The 20,705-nt window shown below is 41.0% G+C and overlaps 1 protein-coding gene across 5 annotated transcripts in view; it reads right to left on the bottom strand.

The window, feature by feature from the left end:
* Positions 1-20,705, bottom strand: part of DEUP1 (deuterosome assembly protein 1) — a 425,119-nt gene that overhangs the window by 213,466 nt on the left and 190,948 nt on the right. For all 5 annotated transcript variants that reach the window (XM_085624053.1, XM_085624057.1, XM_085624056.1 and 2 more), the window contains 2 exons: positions 15,069-15,182; positions 10,966-11,220 (listed from right to left, as the gene is read on the bottom strand). In XM_085624053.1, the coding sequence (XP_085480179.1) occupies positions 10,966-11,220; positions 15,069-15,182 (369 nt within the window). The remainder of the gene's footprint in view (positions 1-10,965; positions 11,221-15,068; positions 15,183-20,705) is intronic.

Below are 20,705 nucleotides of genomic sequence, written 5' to 3'. Positions count from 1 at the left end.
ATATAACTATGCTAACACCAGAGTGGATATTTTTAAGTTCATAAGGAAACTTAAATTAAAAAAATGGCATAGCTTAAGGAACGCCAGACCACCTGAAAGCGATGATCAACAATTGGATATCTGGTCGCAACCGAATCTCAATGTTGGTGATGTGGATGTCCTGGAAACAATGTATGATCTAGCAGAGCCTGTAGTGGGCACTGGAGGGATCCAGAACTCAGAAGATCTAGAAGGTGTCAATATACATAGGGCAGCGTGCACTACGTTTAAGCCCAGATCCATTTTCTTTCCTATCTTGCCACATGACTCAATAGACACCTTTCATGAAGTGGTAACGAAGGAAATGATAAAGCATAAACACAGAATAGGTACACGTCATAATTTAGACTCCAATCTTTCCAATCAACAAAGAACCTTTATTCTATCTCTAGCACAAGACAGTAGTATGGTAATTAGACCCTCCGACAAGGGAGGTAACATTGTCTTGTGGGACAAACGTATGTACATTGATGAAGCACTAAAACAACTTTCTGATGCGAACTTTTATTGCAAATGTACTACTAATACATATAATGATAGCATAAACACCACATGGGAAAAACTAGCTAACTGGCAAAAAGAAGGACTCATCACATGGCAGGAATACTGTTTTCTAAAAAAAGATTTCCCCAAACTACCCATCTTGTACTTACTCCCGAAGATACATAAAGACCCACAGGTACCACCAGGGAGACCTATAGTATCGTCACTGGGTAATGTCAACGAGAACATATCTAAATACGTCGACTTCTTTCTTAGAGAGTATGTTACCCAGTTACCCTCACACATCAGGGACACTAAAGATTTTCTGAACAAAATCTCAGATATCATATGGGCAGAAGAATATCTACTCATTGCCCTGGATGTGAGCTCATTATATACCATCATAGATCACACCCAGGGCATTGAAGCATGTCTCCACTTTCTCAAGGCAAGAAACATCTGCTATCTTGATCACACCAACATGTTAATTGACATGATGAGTCTGTGTCTGAACAATAACATCTTCCTATTTAATGGTGAACTGTACAAACAGGTCCGCGGCACGGCCATGGGAACGTGCTTCGCACCTAGTTTTGCGAACCTCTTCCTGGGTAAGTGGGAGGAGGAGCTCCACACTAATAGTGACATGGATTCAGACTTTGAAAAAGTCTTGGTGTGGTTGAGGTATATTGACGATCTCTTCGTCATTTGGAAGGGCAATGAAGAGGAAGCTAGGAAATTCATTAGTAAACTTAACAATAACAAGTACAATATACATCTCACTGCTAACATAAGTAGTAATAAAATTGAATTCCTAGACACCGTCATTACAATACAGGAAGGAAAAATGGTTTCAAGCTTACACCGGAAGGAAACTTCCGGGAACAGCCTGCTCCATGCCCACAGTGCTCATCCAGAGCCACTTAAATGGAGCATCCCCTTTGGGGAGGTGTTAAGAGCACGGAGAAATTGCAGCACGGAGGAAGACTTCCAGAAGGAACTAGGTATCGTACTAAGCAGATTCAGAGAGAGAGGGTACCCGGAATGGGTATTAAATAAGGCCGTAAAGAAGATCAGTGAAATCAGCAGACTACAAGCCTTAGAGTACTCCACCAGGGAGGACAAAGAGGAAATGCCAACCAGGGTGATAACTACATTCAATCACGAATCCAAACAGGTGCAGAAAATGTTGGCTGACAATTGGAGGATCTTGAAATCAGATTCTGTCATTGGTGGGACCATCAGTGATAGACCCCTGATAACATATAGAAGAGGGAGGAATTTGAAAGACATTTTGGTCAGAGGGGACATCACAGAAATACCCAATAGGAACCTCTTCAATCTTAAAGGTTTCTATCCATGTGGCCATTGCAAAGCCTGCAAATGTAGCCACATGGTGAAGGATTTTAAGATCCCGGGATCAAGACAGAATAAAACTATCCCGCAGTTCCTTACATGTAGTACCAACTATGTAGTGTATATCCTGGAATGTCCGTGCAGACTCTGGTATGTTGGGAGTACAACTTGCATGGTTAAAAAGCGGATACAGGAACACCTTAGAGCCATAACCAACAAGGACCATAATTATCCCATTGCACGACATTTCCAGGATGTACACCAGTCCAATAACTCTCTTTTGAAGTACTTCGCCATAGAACAGGTGTATGTTTCCAAAAGAGGAGGTAATAGAGAGCTGGCCCTGAGGAAGAGAGAATCCAAATGGATCATGGAGTTAGAAACCAAGTTTCCAGGGGGGCACAATATGGACGAGGAACTTGCAACACATTTACATGATGACTGAACTTTTAATCCTGTAAAGTGATTTCTAGCTGTATTTTATCAGTATTGAATGCCTTCCAGATGTATGCCATTTTGAGTAATATGCTAGTACATTTATGTGTTGTTCAGTAATTTAAAGTCATTTGTAATTTTAACCTATGTTTCTCTCACCATCCAGGAGGAAAGGAAGGGACCATTCACGGCACAGGTTCCCTACCCTTTTCTTCACGAGGATGACACCCCATCGCACTCTCCTTGAGATAAGAATTGCACAGTTTTCATAGAATTTCAGTATATTCATCTATTTTTTCTGTTATGTCACGTACACTCTTGCGACTTTGGTTTTTGCTAACCACCAGGTGGTTGTAATTGGATGTGCTAACTGCTCTTGGCTTTTATTTTGCCATTTGGCATTCGAGCCATGCATTCTGTTTTAATGGGTGTATTTTGTATATGAGGCACTAGTCCGTTAACAAATCCAAACAATTGAGTTCGTAGTTTGTGAACTACATATATGCATGCCAAAACGTTAATAGTAAGGAATGTGGCACTAGTCCGCTTGACGCATATACAGTAGAGTCCACATGGCTTCAGTAATCCTTATCACGAGCATTTGTTTGTGAGTATCAACTTGCAATTGATAAAGTTGGTTGAAGTATTTTTTGTCGGCACCCAAATGTAAGGTAAATTCGTTACAGGAATCCGACAATATGATAGTATTTGTACTCAATTTGTTTTGTATAACCTATTGCAAATATGTTATTAAGCTGATGTGTAGTCCTAAGTCAAGGAAACTTGGACATATTCATTAACATGCACGAGGTTTGAACCTGTTTAGAAATGGCGGCCGCATTGCAGCACAAATGAGCAATATGTTAGCACCTTTTCTATGTCTACATATACCTATATGTATGCTTGAGAACCCAGCTAAAATCGTGTGACCAAGACACAAGTTGTGTCGAAACGCGTAGCGATTTGTGATTAAAAAGACTGACCTTCGAGAGTGCGTTTTTCGTTTCTTTATACTGGTAATTGGATTATCCGGCGGTGGGTTCGCCGGACAGCGCACCACCTGACGAGGGCTTGGATCCCGGAAGGACCCGACTGTTATTGATATATGTATATATATATATACATATTTACATATACATTCAAAAAATACAGAATGTAATAAATTAACTATAAAAGCATTTAAAATATTACTAATTTAATTTTCCATCAAAAGTAAACAATAAACACAAATACAGTTTACTAAAACTATCTTTAAAATACATACATTTATATATGTAAACAATTTACAGTTAAATACACAAACACATAATAATATTATATTTTTAAACACTTTTACCAAAACTATTAAACTCAAGTAATAATAAATAAACTATTCCCACTCAAATCCATACAACAGTATGGAAAGTGTTTGGCTCAGGAGTGGTGAAATGTACTGTTCCCTCTCAAATCCATACAGCAGTAGGGAAAGCATTGGACTCAGGAGGAATAACATTTATTATTCCCACTCCAGTCTCCAGAAAGCTGACAAGGGTGGAAATGTGGTGGTTTTATCACGTGAGATGTATGTTAATGAAGGTATGAAACAGTTGATGGACCCAGAGAAGTATGAGGCAAGCAGTAAAAAAAAAAAAAAAATATGAGAACTCTGTTCAGTCTTATCAAACACAACTATCAGTTTGGTTTGAGAGAGGTATTCTAGAGAAAGAAGAATACAATTTTCTTGTCTGCAAACATCCCAAATTACCGGCATTGTATCTGCTCCCCAAAATTCATAAGGATAAACTAAATCCCCCTGGCAGACCCATTGTTTCATCTAGGGGAAGCTTTCTGGAGAACACATCTAAATATGTTGATTTTTTTCTCCAGCCTTTCGTACAGAAATTGCCATCTTACATTAAGGACACAGGGGATGTCCTTAGACTCCTAAGTACAATACAATGGGAAACTCGTTATAACCTTTTATGCCTTGATGTTGCAAGCCTTTATACCTGCATCCCCCATGATTCGGGTATAAGAGCCTGCAAACATCTTCTTGAGAGAAAGATCAGCCTCATTTACTTCACACACTGAAATGTTAACCTCAATGATGCTCAGTTGTTTAACACGAAATGTTTTCATATTTGATGAGAAAATCTATAGGCAAACCCTAGGAACTTCTATGGGTAGTTGCTTTGCTCCTTGTTTTGCGGGTCTCTACCTAGGATTTTGGGAAGAGACCATAGTGAATAAAATGGAAACCAGAAAGAAAAATGTAATTGTCTGGGCGCGCTACATAGACGACATTTTTGTTGTCTGGGATGGCAGCGAAGAGGAGGCTATTAATTTTGTTGAAGATTTGAACAGCAATGATTTCAACTTGAAGTTTACTAGTCAATTCTCGAGCTCAGCATTAGAGTTTCTTGACCTCAAACTGACGGTGGTAGAAGGCAAATTAGAAAGCACGCTGTTTCGCAAAGAAACGGCAGGCAATAGCCTTCTACACACAAGAAGCTGCCACCCAAGAAATCTGATCCACAGCATTCCCTTGGGGGAATTTTTGCGCGCAAAACGCAACTGCAGCACGGATTATAGCTATCACCTAGAAGAGGAAGCTATGACAAAACGTTTTCTCGAGAGAGGTTACACCAAGACAGTCATCAGAAAAGCCAAAACTGAAGTCAGGGCCCGCAACAGAATTGATCTTTTGACTGAAGCTAATGTAGAAGCTGTCATCCCTGATGAAAAGATCAGATTTATAACTAACGTTTAGCAGACAGGCCCAGCAAGTAAGACAAAGTCTCAACAAATTTTGGAATGTACTTTCCACTGACAAAGACCTGGTTTCACAAGTGGAAACCTACCCTCAGATCACATATAGAAAGGCCAAATCTTTAAAGGATGCCATTTGCAAGACATTAAAGCCATCTAAAGAGAAAGGTTTTAACATCAAGGGTTTTTTCACTTGTCGCAATTGCAAAGCATGCAAATATAGTAAAAACTGTAAAGAGTGCAAATTATCACCTTCATGCAAACCATTCACAATCCAAAAACATCTATCCTGCAACACAGATCACGTGGTGTATGCTCTCGTCCTTGCAAAAAGACGTACATAGGAAGCACACTACATAAAGCCAAAAAGCGAGTACTGGAACACCTTAGAGCCATAAGAAATGGTGATAAACAATACCCCATGGCTAGACATTTTCAGGCAGCCCACAATAAAGATGAAAGATTACTATCTTTCGTGGTCTTGGATTCGGTTAATGTCAACATAAGAGGAGGCAATCGTGTACAAGATCTAAGACGCTTAGAACCGAGGCTGATCATCCAATACCGCACAATGGCCCCTGAAGGACATAATTGTGATGAAGAATTGTCTGTACACTTAGGATAGAAATCCACATCATTCAACACAAATTTGATGCGAAATTTAAATGAAACTTTTGAAGTTTAGTAAGTCAAGTATTTTCAAGCAACCCAGGTTTGCATTAAAATCTCGCCTATAAATCCTGCTAGTTTTTCCTGCATCCATGCCTCCACAATTGTTAGTGTTTAAGTAACTTAATGTGATAGGTATTTTTACAAACTTTAATGAGCTGTATCTACTAGACCTTTCCAATAGTATAACAGATTTTCCTAAGGGAATTTATTTAACACTGTTTTTCTAACATTTTTTATTCTAAAAAGTAAGATCTTTTTAATAGCCTGCGACATCACACATTTTTGTATGTTTATGTGTATCTGTTTGTCAATGTGTTATTTATGGAAACTTATCGATTATTGTTGGTTTTTGTTTAGATCGCAGATTTGTTGGATTAGGAAGCAGTCATGAAAAGGATGGAGTTCTGTTCATTGTTATAGAAGATCAGCCAATTTTTCGTCCAACACCCTTATATATAATTATTTCGAGACACACAATGATTGCCCACTGGGGCTTTATTATTTTCTTGAGCATGACTCAAGGTATGATTTATTAATTTAAGAGAGGAACAACAAAGTTTTCCCAGGGTTCTATGGAATGGACTGAAAGCTAATAATTACATGTTTAACGAATTTCAGAGCTTATCCTTGAGACTATTTATCTTTCCATTGTGAAGGTAACATTGCGAAAAATAATTTAAATCAGCAATTATTTTGTTTCCAATGCTTTGAATAACATTTCATGTTTTTGTCACATTTATTCAACTTTAAAATGACTTTTAGAGTGATGGTAACTCTTCAAGTCTGTTTTCCATTATTATTTGTCACATGATGGTTTGTTTATTTAAGCAGATTGGCCAAACGATACCTGTTACTCGTGATCAAGGGGTTGTCCCCGAAACGCGTTGGGTTGAGTGCGAAGCGACAATAAATCACCGCTTTTTGCAACATTATGGTCTTAGGCTGTTGATTTAACGAAGAAGAATCGACAATTGTTTGGATATGTATATATATATATACATATTTACATATACATACAAAAAATACAGAATGTAATAAATTAACTATAAAAGCATTTAAAATATTACTAATTTAATTTTCCATCAAAAGTAAACAATAAACAAAAATACAGTTTACTAAAACTATCTTTAAAATACATACATTTATATATGTAAACAATTTACAGTTAAATACACAAACACATAACAATATTATATTTTTAAACACTTTTACCAAAACTATTAAACTCAAGTAATAATAAATAAACTATTCCCACTCAAATCCATACAACAGTAGGGAAAGTGTTTGGCTCAGGAGTGGTGAAATGTACTTTTCCCTCTCAAATCCATACAGCAGTAGGGAAAGCGTTGGACTCAGGAGGAATAAAATTTATTATTCACACTCCAGTCTGTGCAACAGTTGGAAAGAGTTAGACTGAGGAGGGGTAAACTGAATTATTCCCACTCTGTATGTGAAACAGTAGGGAAACATTGGACTCAGAAGGGGTACAGTTTACTATTCCCACTCCAGTCTGTGCAACAGTAGGGAAAGCATTGGACTCAGGCGGAGTAAAATTTACTATTACCACTCCAATTTGTGCAACAGAAGGGAAAGCGTTGGACACCGGAGGGGTAAAATTAACTAATCCCACTCCACTCTGTGCAACAGTAGAGAGAGAGTAGTTCACTTCAAACAAATAACATATTTTAACAACTCAATTAATTATCCAAAAATATAAAACTCTAAATATAAAAATGATGTGTCTACATTTTTACTAAAATTAAACAAATTACATGATTATTTTTTTAAAGAAATATTATTAATTTAATTAAAACACCAAACTATAGTCCCACAAAAATAACAGCCAACAATAAAAATGTAACTTAAATTAAAAAAGTATAACATAATTAAATTAGTAAGTAATAAATAAAACAATTTTTAAATTGTAATTTAATATTTAAATATTTTCCTGCCCTATTCCTCTACAAACTAAACAACACACACCAACAAAAATAACTATTTCACAATTTCCATTATTATCAATGACATAATTAATGTTAAATTAATAATTAATAATTCAATAATTATTTCTTAATGACCTACCTACCCTGAACACCTACAAACCCAACCCGCACATGAAAAGTAACTTAAAAAATATCTTAGGGCCTCATTACGATGCCAGTTGGACTTACGTCCAACTGGCACCGCGGAAGCAGGACCGGCTAGTAGTCGGTGGTTCCGCTGTCCGCATTACAATGCAACCGCCTTCACTACTTTGTATTGCAGCTTCTGCTGCAGGCTGCAGCACATGCCGCAGTACAAAACATACACATCTCACATATCCCTGCACTATGCGGCAGGCAACATGCAGTGCCTGCCACATGGTGCAGGGATATGTAGGGGGACACCATAGGTGCGCCCCCAGGGCCCATATCGGAAGGACAGAGGAACAAGGGGGGCCCGCTATGGGCCACCAAGTCACTTTCTGCCTGCCTTTTCATGGCGGGTTTACCGCCATGAAATGGCCGGTGGAAATGGACATTGTAATCCCTACGGCAGTGCCTGAGCAGGCACCGCCACTGTTGTAGCGATTGCAGTCCCTCCGATGGAGCCCATCGGATGAGTTGCGGTCGGTCTCTCCGCCAGCCATTGTAATGTGGTGGGCGGGGTCCAATGGCAGTGGGACCAATGGTGGAGGGACCGCCACCGATGGCCTGACAGTGGCGGTCCCACTGCCATCGTAATGAGGCCCTTAATTACATAATTTACTTAATTATCAATTAAATAATAAATATTATTTAAAAAATATTAATGAATTAAAATGTATTAACTTCCCACCCCTTGCCCCTACAAACCCCACAATCTGCACCTAAATTACAACATAAAAACAACTCAATCACACAATTTACATAATTAATGATCAATTAAGTTATTAATAATAACTAAAAATGATGGATTACAATTAATGAATTTCCCACCCTTTACCTCTACAAACCCACCAAACTAAACCTAAACTACAACTTAAAAATCAAATAATTACACAATTTTCATAATTAATTATTGATTAAATAATTAATCATGATTAAATATAAATATTCATTAATTATAATTAATATACGTCCCACCCTGTACCCTGCCATGATAGAATCATCCACATTTGCAGACAACAACCTCCTGGTGTAGGTCTTCGCTTTTGTCAAATTGGATACCTTGACTTCGCAGCTGGGTCTCTAAATACCCTGATTAATAAACGATTAGGATCACAGGCATCAATTCCTTGCGGCTGTCCATAAAACCCCCCCCCCAACACAGTCCTGATGAAGACCTGCCTCTGACGTGTATTAAGGTGCGCTATCCCTAGGGGTCGAAACGTCTACGTCATTGTCACACTAGTCCATGAAGTCTCCTTGACCCGAATGCAAAATAATACTTGGGTCTTGTATTCATGTGTTAATGAATGGACAGGAAGAAATAAGCTTGTAAATTCACTATCTATGTATCACTCATGTTGGTTATGCCTGTATATAGCACTGTTGACCTCACGTATCACCACAAGTCACTTCTCCTGCACTATCACTACTACATTGCTGTAATTTAATATTTAGTTGACAGCCATATTCATTGTTAGTTGTAAATAACAACTTAGTAAATAACTTTCTTTTTGAAAAAATTGCCTTGCCTTTGTGGTATGTTTCCTTTTCTCTCCCATGGTTAAAAATCACTTTGTATTATATGCTTTTGGAAAGTGAGATTTCAAAATGTATTATATGCACTGAACAAAGTAATTGTTATTTCCCGACAGAACCATTTGTTCTATATATCATAAATACCCAGGTTCTGAGGGACACAGGGATACTCCATTGTTGTTAATGGAGAGGACTTTGGAGGCAACGCCTCCTTTCTCCACCACCCTTCAAACGCGCCTCCTGATGCACTGCTGGATGAAGTCTCCTTTGCCTCCAGAGGGTCCTTGGGGCCAACAAGCCCTCCTGTTACCTCTTGGTGCACTGCTGTTTGGGGGCCAGCATCCCCTTGGCTCCAGAGGGTCCTTGGGGGCCAACTACCCCTCCTGTTACCTCCAGTAAGTCCCACACAGCAGGATTGCTGAGAGGTTATCGGAGGCCACACCCCTTTTCTCTACCACTCTGCAAAAACTCTGCAAATGTGCCTCCTGGTGCACTGATGGTAGGAGTATGAAGTTCCCTTGGTTCCAGAGGGTCCTTGGGGGCCAACTACCCCTCCTGTTACCTCCAGTAAGCACACAGAGCACAATTGCTGTAAGGAATTCGGAGGCCATGCCCCCTTTCTCCACCACTCTGCAAACGTGCCTCCTGGCACACCGTTGCTTTGGAGATGAAGTCTCCTTGGCTGCTGAGGGACTTTGGGGGCCAAGAAGCCCTCTGCAAACACGACTACTAGTTAAAAACCATAGAAATTAAAAAACCAAAGGTTAGGAAATAGAATTTGAAAAACCTTAGAAACTCACGGAAAGAAACAAAGGTTACAGTGAAATTATTGTTAGGCTGAGATTTTACTCGTACAAACCCACTGAAATTTAGCAGTTATAGCTACCTGAGCTAACTATAACTTACACCCCCACAATGCACAGCTTATGACCTCACATATTACATCACTCATGACATGGTCAGTGACATCACTGATGGCATCACTGATGACATCTCAAATGATGTCATCAGTGTCAAGATGTCAAGTGCTGTCATTTGAGATATCATCAGTGATGTTATCAGTTATGTCACTGACCATGACATGAGTAATGTAATATGTGAGGTCATAAGCAATGCACTGTGGGTGTGTTAGCTATAGTTAGTTCAGGTAATTATAACTGCTGAACTTCACTGGTTTTGTATGAGTGAAATCTTAGCTTAACTATAACGTCCGTTTAACCTTTGGTTTTTCGAGTGAATAAAAATATATATATATACATATATAGGCCGACATGGATTGGCTGTCAGAAACAGACATCATAATCCAGCTGAAACGCTGTCCTTAAGGGATTATGGTGCCTTTCCAACTGACCCTTCCTTTCCTTCAGCCCCTCGGAACCGCGTCGGATTCCCCTGGCGGTTTAAACTCCGACCACCATCATCCTAATGCATCGGTCAGACTTTAAACCTACCATGTCATGTGGGAAGCCTCTGACCGGTCGGAGGCTTTCTGCTGGACATTGTAATGAGGGCCAAAATATCCGTATATTGTCAGAAACTATTAATTTCTGCCTTGAGAGTTCTTTACCTTACAATGTTCTTGGCACCTTTTCAGTTCCTGCAGGAGTTGCTGATTTTCATTTTGTAGCATATTCCTGCTTGAAGTTAAGTCACTCATAGCAGACGTCAGATGTTCAATAATCATCTCATCACTCTTGATGGTTTCCTGGGAATTATCCAGCCGACACCTCAGGCGTCTGTTATCCGACTGACTGGAGAGTATGGCCTCGTCCTGGAAATGTTTGCGGCTATTCAGCTGAGACTGGTAGGTTTGTGACTGTTTCTGTGAGTTTCAAAGTGTGAGAAAGTCGAGAAAATATGTTTAAATACCTTCTTCAATCTATATGGATTACATAATGGTCAATTCTAATAAAACTTCTAAAATATGATATTGCATATTATCCGCATATGCAAAACTACGTGGATTGGATGAGAATCAGGGCACACAGTGCACATATTCCATGCGATTACATGTCGCTCATGCTTTGTGAATCAGATGTAAACTATGCATATATAAATTACTACATTTTCTGGGACATGTAAGATATAAGCCTAGTGAAAGCTTTGAAAATTTGCCCCATGATCTTCCAGATTTTAGAAATGCAACTGGTATGACAGTTTTTTTCTGATGTGCCCGATTCACAGAAATAACTTAAGACAAAATCCTAAACTTACAACTTTTGGTATTCACAGAAGTTAGGACTTAAGACAGACTTAAGTTAGGATTTTGTCTTAAGTTTGTCTTAAGTCTGTCTTAAGTCTGTCTTAAGTCTGTCTTAAGTTTGTCTTAAGTCTGTCTTAAGTTTGTCTTAAGTTTGTCTTAAGACAAACTTAAGACAAAATCCTAACTTCTGTGAATACCAAAAGTAGTAAGATTAGGATTTTGTCTTAAATTAGTTCTGTGAATCGGCCCCAAAGAGTTATAAACTTTTGTGACAGCAAATGTGCTGTAAACCTAAATCGGGATAAGGAGAAACTACACGCGGAAAAAGTAAGAGTTTACTTGCAGAGCCCTTTAAGAGGCAAGACAAGAGATTCAGACGGCTGTTGGGGCACATATATTACCTTACTTCTGACAGCACTGGAAGGTACATGGTTTACCTAATGCCCTAGGCGTTTCGCCACATGTCAATGACAAGGTTTATAGGTCTAAGTTGTTTATGTCATTGGCACTTTGATCTTTAACTCTCCACATCCCCACTGCTGGAAAGAAAGCCTCACTTGTACAATTAGACTCCAATTAGAAAGCCACTGTTTTCAGAACCTTGAGTATCTCAGTACCAAATGTTCCTCTTGTAAATCTCTCAGAACTTTAAGCACATTCAGTCAGGCCCCAAGCATCAGAAATATCCTTCCTCTAGAACCAAGATTCTCTTCCACTGATAATTTTCAGCTTCTACACACCTCAAAAACAGCTGTGGTCACGCTTTTGCTCTTATAGTATTATGAAATTTTGAAAGTTTTTTTTTAATTGACCGTTCAAGACTTTAAGTATTTTCCTTAATTTAGGGTCTCAGTATTAATCATTGCTTAAAATCAGCAGAGGAAGACACTTAGGGGCCTATTAGGTTCTCGGGCAGATCGCCACAGCCCGCATGGCGGTGGCGATCCGCCCGAGATCCGTCCCCGCCCGCCACCCATTTCCCCCCTGCCATATTACTATGGCGGGGGGACCGCGGCAGACGGAAAGACCGTCCGCCGCTTTTCCGCCCGGTCAACAAGTCGACCGGGCGGAAAAGAGTCTAATATGGTGGCGGTGTCTGTGAGACACCGCCAGCCATATTACTATGGGCGCGGAAACATGCCTTTCCGTGGCGGCATTACTGCCACGGAAAGGCATGCGGTTATTGCTTGCGGGTAGGCCCGATGCGGGCCCCCAGGGACTCTGGGGGGTGGGGGTGCACATGGGGGGTACCTATGGTACCCCTCTGCATTTCAATAGACGTGGCAGGCACCGTGCGGTGCTTGTCACGTTGTGCATTGGAATGTGCGACATGCATTTTAAACATTGCGGCGGGCGGTGCTTTCAGCACCGCCCGCCGCAATGTTAAATATACGGGATGCACCCGCCACTGTGGCGGGCGCATCCTAATTGCCCCCACGGGACCCCCGCCCTTATGGCAGGCGGTCCCTTTTCACATCGGGCTGCCCGCCATCCTAATGATGCCCGTAAACTTAACTCTGTGGTGACTTTGGGGCATACGTACCAGAAAATGTTGGCGTGCGGAGCTGTGCCAAATTTGGCAGCCCCGCATTCTGACATTTTCAAAACACAAGGATGTGCCGTATTCACAAGAATACAGTACACCCTTGTGTTTTCCCTAGCGCTGGCGCAAAATTTAGCTGCCTAGTGCCAATGTAGGTCCCCTTGCACCATAGTGCATGGGTTGCCGGCGTTGCAGGAAATTATTGTTTATGTACAGGAAGGCGTCCTTTCCTGCACATAAACAATCACTAATGGCTATTTGTTACTTCTATGTGTGCGGCAGAATGCAGTACACATAGAAGTAGCAAATCTTCATTATGTAATGATGCTTTATGTGCAGGAAGAACACCTTCCTGCCCATAAACAATCATTAATGGCATTTTGCTCTTTCTGTTTGTGATGCAGAATGCAGCACATAGAAAAAGCAGACACGAGGAGAGATAAAAGTATTTCACAAGCATATGGCGCACCCCTTTGTTTTCCCAAGCGCTGGCACAAAATTTAGCTGCGTAGCGCAAACTCAGGCAACCATGCACCATAGTGCAAGGACTGCCTGCGTTGCAGGGAATGATTGTTTGTGTGCAGGAAGGCGTCCCTTTTCCTTCACATAAACCATCACTAACGGTGATTTGCTACTTCTATGTGTGCCGCAGAATGCAGCACACATAGAAGTAGCAAATCTTCATTATTTAATGATTTTTTATGTGCAGGAAGGGACACCTTCCCGCACATAAACAAATATTAATGGCATTTTGCTCTTTCTATTTGTGGTGCAGACTGCGGCACACATAGCAAAAACAAAAACGAGGAGAAATAAAAGTATTTCTCCTCATTTCGCCATTCTAACACCTGCTCTTGCATGGCGTTAGTTTTAGGCGCTGCCTCAGATTTAAACCTCCTTGTAAATCTGGGGCAGCGTGAAAAGCAATGGGTGTCGCGGTGTAATGCCCACTGCAATACGCATTGCACGCCCCTTTCAAGCAAAGTCATTGATGTAAAAAGGCCTTATTTACAAGGTGGCGTTAAGTGAGAAAAAAAACGACTTAACACGGCTTTGTAAATAGGGAGAAGGTTATATCGCCACCAGAACGTCGCTAAAAGTAACGTTAGGGTGGTTATATTTCCTTGTAAATATGCCCCTTTGGTTCTTAGAATGTGTCTGCAGGCAGTGAAGTGGGAGCACCACATAAGGCGTATGTAAAGCAAATGAGGGAGATTCATTCTTCTGACTGACAACATTCCACTTAGACACCAACAATTACCACATTCTTATAATGCCATATAAGCAAAAACGGTTCTGCAGAGTTGTGTAGGTCTAACTTTGACGCCAATAAAAACATTTTAAAAGAAGTTTGAAAAACCTCAGATCCATTCTGACAGAAATTACATTGTAACTGTTACAATTCTGATGTCAAGGAATGAAACAAGAGGTCACAAGATTGAAAGTAAATATTAATAGCTGCATTATTATAATTCCTACAAAATTCCATTAAAGTAAAAAAAAGTGAAAGTAAGATGATGTAATCAAAACAAATAGCTATGTCACTGAATATAACCAAGGGTAGAATGGCCACGAAACCTGTGAATATGATACATTTCACGTAGTTGGAAACTTAACCTCCTGTATATGGTGTGACAAGTGACAAAAATAACTAATAGTCAAATCTTTTTGGGAGTAAATCAAAACTAATCACATTTCTGTACGTACTGACCCTCAGCTTGGTTGCAATGACTGAAATTGGGATACCATCTTGAACTATTATTTACTTTATAAACACTGATATGAGATTAGGATTTTTTTTGCATCATTTCTCAAACACACCTGATTGGTAAAAGAACAACTTCACATTGAAACATATTTACTTGCACTTTAAGCATCTGAAGACAGCCTCCTCAACCGAAAAGGTCTACGGTTTTTTATGTACCTGGAAGAGCTCACATTTCTCTGCCAATGATTTCCTTTGGGCATCCAAAGACGCAATCTGCTTTTCATATAATGATTTTTGTTTCTCCCATTCCTTGGACTTTGCCTTCAATTCCTGAAGAAACAAATGAAATAATACTGTTAACGATAAACACAGTTAAGCCCATGTAACTGTATTTTTACTGGTGTAGGCTTTATGTTCATTGAGAGACATTTAATAAAGCTCTGTTGGTTTGTCTTAACACTGTGTACAATCAAAAAATGCCTTGCCACACAGATCTAAATACATGAATCCTTGGTTCTAAGCAATATGCCACATCTAGTGCTTTTGGGATTTTACACCAGTGCTTGAAGTAGCATCTTTCAGGATTATTCTCCTACACAGGACTTTTATCCCGTTATGGGACAGTTCCAAATGAACATAGGGCCTTCTTACGACTACTGTCGTGGTGGCGGTCTGAGTATTACAGCCACTGGACCGCTGCAACCGCTGGGGATCCGTGATCCTGTGACGGTGGCACAGCGGTCTGAGGCAGCAATATGATGGTGGTGCAGCATGTAGTAGACCTGAAAAACCCCGAAGTGTCGGGTGAAGAACCTAGCCAAAGGAGAGATTTTTTCACTCAATCGGAGTTAGAAAATCAGCAGGAAAGAAAACTTTCTTTCTTGAGTCCCCTCACTCACCAGGGTTTCCCCACAGTGACATGCTTCATCAAAGGGGCCATCTCAGTCCTCTACGAAGTAGGCATGCTACGACTTGCGGTATTACGTAGGAGCACTTTTGTGAAGACTAAGGGGGTCATTAGTATAGCGGGCGGATCGCCACCGCCCGTATGGCGGTGGCAATCCGTCCGCTAAAAACCTCCGCCGCTTAGAATTTCTCACCGCCACATTACCATGGCGGGGGGGACTCCGGCAGACGGAAAGACCGTCCACCGGTTTTCCGCCCGGTCAAAGAGTCGACCGGGCGGAAAAGCTGCTTACATGGTGGCGATGTCTGGGAGACACCGCCATCCATATTAGCATGTAAGCAGGGACATGCCTTTCCGTGGCGGCAGAAAGGCAGGCGTTTTTCGCAATTAGGGGCCCATAGTGGGCCCCCATGGATTCTGCGGGGTGGGGGGGGTGCACATGCATTTCAATGTACAACGTGGCAGGCACCGCGCGGTGCCTGTCACGTTGTGCATTGAAAGGCACAGGCTGCCTTTGAGACATTGCGGCGGGCGGTGCTCTCTGCACCACCCGCCGCAATGTTGCAGATGCGCCATGCGCCCACCAGTGTGGCGGGCGCATACTAATCGGGAGTGCGGGACCGCCGCACCCTCAGCGGGCGTCCCGTTTCCCGAGGGTATAGCGGGCGGGCATACTAATGGGGCCCTATGTGTGGTGCAAGAAAGTGTGGTGGAGTGAACAAGGGTGAGTTAAAAATACCTAGCTAGTGGGTGAAATAATTTTATTCTTGCTCCTAGTTAGTATATCTAAAAACGGGGTAGAATACTGGAAGACCTAGCTATAATGGGTTAGGTGTCCCTAGTATTTGTCAACATGTTTTGAACATTCCCCAGAGCTCTTCGTCAGGACTACATAGGGACCAGCCCTGTGTATGCCACTCCTTATTGACCTAAGTATGGTTATCTAACATTAAATGACGCTGCAACAAATAAGCATGCGTGAAAGTATACATACAATTAAACATTGTCACGCAGTATATTTTTAATTGTGCCCCATGGACTTGGAGGGGCTGAGGGTGTCTCATATTCTTGGTGAGAGATCTCCTCACGGTATGTCACCTAGTTGGCTACCCTCCAGACCGCATCTTAGCGTGTCTTGCCTCCGGGGCCAACTTAAATGCTTCCGGCTCTGCTTAGTCATTGTGGGCAAAAAAACTAGAGCGGAAGGAGTTTATTCCCAAAAAGGCCGCCATGTGGTGGCTAATCGTGTCGGCCCTATTGGGTATGCTGGAGAGTGTTGCAGCATGCCAAGCATATTATGAGTTGCCGCCGCATGACCCTTTCCACGTTAGTGAGTCTGCCATAGAAAGGGTGGGAGTGAGGCAATTCAGGGGGTCCCTTGTTGCCTCTGTGCAGGGGGTGCATGAAGAGGGGCATATGTTGTATCCCCTGTATGTCTGCACCCCCTGTTCGAGCACGGAAAGCAATGCCTGACATGATGCTTTTCTTCCCGTGCTGGAACGTACTTTGGCAGTTCCACAGAGCTGCCTTTCTAAGGCTCACATATGAGCCTTAGAAATGCAGTGCCATGGGACCTCCAAAGCACCGCCAGACCACGAATACACTCGTAATCTGGCGGCCGGTCTGACTATGGGATTGTCGGTCTTTAGATGGGGCGCTAATATGGCGGCCTGCTTGAAGACCGCCAAACCCATAATAAGGCCCATAGTTTTGTAGTCGATACAATTTCTACTGAAAATGGACAATCATATACTTTTATCTTTGAGATTTATAGTTTTAGTCGCATTGTTTTAAGGATAGTCTTTAGAATTTTCTATAATGTAACATTAGTTCCTTTAGAATGTGCACAACTTTACTTTAAAGAAGCAATCTTTTAATAGGAATGGCAAATTCATATCAAAGACAAAAACCAGCGGAATTGTAATTTAAATTGCAGAACTGTCCACAAAGAACAATCATGACAGCACAGAAGCAGGTATGAGGCTGACAGAGCCAACTATCAAGGTACCCTCAAAATAATTAGACACACGCAAGAATTAAAAGGAATCTTGAGGACACAAGGCAACTTCAAGAAAATAGAGAGACCTTTTATCGAATAAATGAGAATAGGCAAGTCCTTTCTTGAATAAATTAAGAAATCACACATGAGTAAGCTAGTCTACACATCAGAAAGAGGAATTAATCTAAAATTTCTCAAATTCTACAAAGTCTAGCAAAAAAGGACAAGTCACTATCAACATACTACACTTTACATCTTTTAAAATATCCTAGACTTGCCAGTTTTGCTAATGGAATTAAAAGAGCAACTACAGTTTGACATGTTCAATATATTCATCCAATATTCAACTGAAGGTAAGATTCCAAAATATGGACATAAGGCTTTTTACCCATATGTGCAAAAACTATATCTACCTGAAACCCCATGCCCGGTATGTGGCTAAGCAGCAAACTACATTAGAGCTGAATGGATATCACAGTAACTATAGCATTACCAACTATAATAAAAAATATGTTCACAGAATACTGGGAAATAAGTGTATATATTGTCAACTTCCAAAAGGCTCAACTCAAGTTGGCACACTGAACGTTTCCTAAAACTCTTTGAATGTGGTATGGAGGTAAGGTGAATAAAGAAATTAGAACAATATTGCCATCTATTCAAACAAGAATAAAGGATGATGCCGTAGTCCAGCTTGAGTCAACATGAACTTGAATGACCTGTTAGCCAATTTAGTAGAAGGGAAGACCTATGGCGCTCAGGATCCAAGACTGTGGAATACTCTGACTCCAAGCATGATTTTTCAATTGTACAATCTCACAACTCCTTATGTATTTTCCTCATCCAAACTTAGTCCTTTGAAGTGAGCACTAGGCTACACATCGCACTTTACATAATACGCAGAAGAAACATTAACATAAAAATTGCCTGCTTCACAAAGAATATGCGAACCTCAGATACCAACAAAAGAAGGCTCTCGCAAATATACTTAATATAAAACAACACTCATCTGAATTGGGGAGCTTAACAACACGGAAAATATTGATTTTTCATTAGAAAATCCACCTTAAGATAAAACAAAGACTATATCAAACACTAGATAACATAAATCACCTCAGGAACATTCTCTCAAAGAATGACATGTCTCCAAGAAAAGGAAATACCAGTGTTCTACACCTTGAAGATGAAGTGTCAAGGTCTAAAATGCCATGAAAAACTCACAATAAAACAATAATCCTATCTGGCAGTGAATCCTCTATGGCTTGCATGTTACCCTGGATCAGAATGTTGACACTGTTCTAGTAATCAGCAGAGGTGTGAGACAGAAGGACAGGGGAAATGTGGTTCCAGGACCATACTTTTAAAACTGATCCAATTTCAATTGTCTTTGTATTTACTAAATTTGGTAGTGTGCATCATTGTCAGAGGCCATCACATTTCAAGGTGCCCAAATAAAAACAAACACATCAATACAATATATTTAACACAATAAATACTTTATAACATACACAGATAAAATTCAGTGCAACCCTAACAACCTACTATAATTTAAAATCAGTACAGAGTAATGAATCCAAAAGCTACTAGTAGAACATGAAGTATGGCTACTTAATAGAGGTATATCTCCAGCAGGTGTTTTTAAAATTAATCTAGTAGAGTGCTGCAGATATTGTGGGAACTGGTTCTAACTTTTCACCCCAACTAAAGGGGTGATTAGGATGCGCCCGCAATTGTAACCTGATTTACCCCCCGCCATATCATAATGGCGGGGGATATTGCGGCGGACGCAAAGTGCGTCCGCCGCTTTTCCGTCGGTCGGCAATCGTTCCGATTGCCGGCCGGGCGGACTTGGGCCACAATATGGTGGTGGTGCCTGGCAGGCACCGCCATCCATATTAGTATGTGTGGCTTTCAAGGCCTTTCCATAGCTGGCAGGGAATTGCTTTGGGGGCCCGTTGTGGGCCCCCGGGGGGTTGGGGGCCTGCACTTGGGGGCTAAGTATGGTACCCCCCTACATTGCCAATCACAAGGTGACAGGCACTGAGCGGGGCCTGCACCGTTAAGCATGGCAATGCACAACATGGCACTTTGGCATTGCGGCAGGTGCTGCTTACAGCAGCACTCGCCGCAATGTCAAATATGCGGCATGCGACCGCCAGGGTGGCGGTCGCATCCTACTTAGCTCTGTGGGATCACCACACGTCTGGCGGCCGGTCCCAGCACCGCTAGGGTGGGAACGGACTTTAGTCCTAATAACCCATTAAGTATTTTACCTCCCTATTTCTCTTATCCCCATTTCGGCAGCATCAGCTTGGGGTCTTGTAAGGAACATAAGAACCTAGTGTAAAAATAAAACTGATTAGACAATTGAAATGGAGATGCACCATGAATGGCTTTCCAGACTACACATAGAACTCTATATTTAATATTACCTTACTGCCAGCCAACCTAACTGAGTACATATAGAAATATGATCATATTTCCTCAAACCAAATATGATCCTGATGGCGTGATTTTGCACTGCTATAAGATCATCAATATACTTCTGGGGAAGGTTTAAATACACTACTGACAATAGGACAGTGTTAAAAGTACTACTGCATCAATCACCTGGGTCAATGCTACATTACCTAGGAAAAGGGCCAATCTAAGAGACTTTAAAGAATTTTTAAACAAGGAAATAGGCAGACCTGCGACCAAAAGAGCTTAAAGATCAAAACAACATTTAGAGTAAAATAAAATGTCTGGAATCATTCAGGGTTGCACTGCTGGAGGAGTGGTATCTAGGTCAAAACCCAGAGAGGTTGAATGATGTGACTGCCTTCCAAAAGGCTTCCAGTATTTTTAGTATTCAAGCTTTAACAGCTGACAGTCATCCATGCTTTTATGTTCTACATTTAGACATTAATGGAATGCTGATGAGGGTCACATCAGAGAAACCCTCCAA

Source organism: Triturus cristatus, chromosome 8, assembly GCF_964204655.1.
Source record: "Triturus cristatus chromosome 8, aTriCri1.1, whole genome shotgun sequence".
Lineage (NCBI taxonomy): Eukaryota > Metazoa > Chordata > Amphibia > Caudata > Salamandridae > Triturus > Triturus cristatus.
This window is presented reverse-complemented; position numbering and strand designations above follow the sequence as displayed.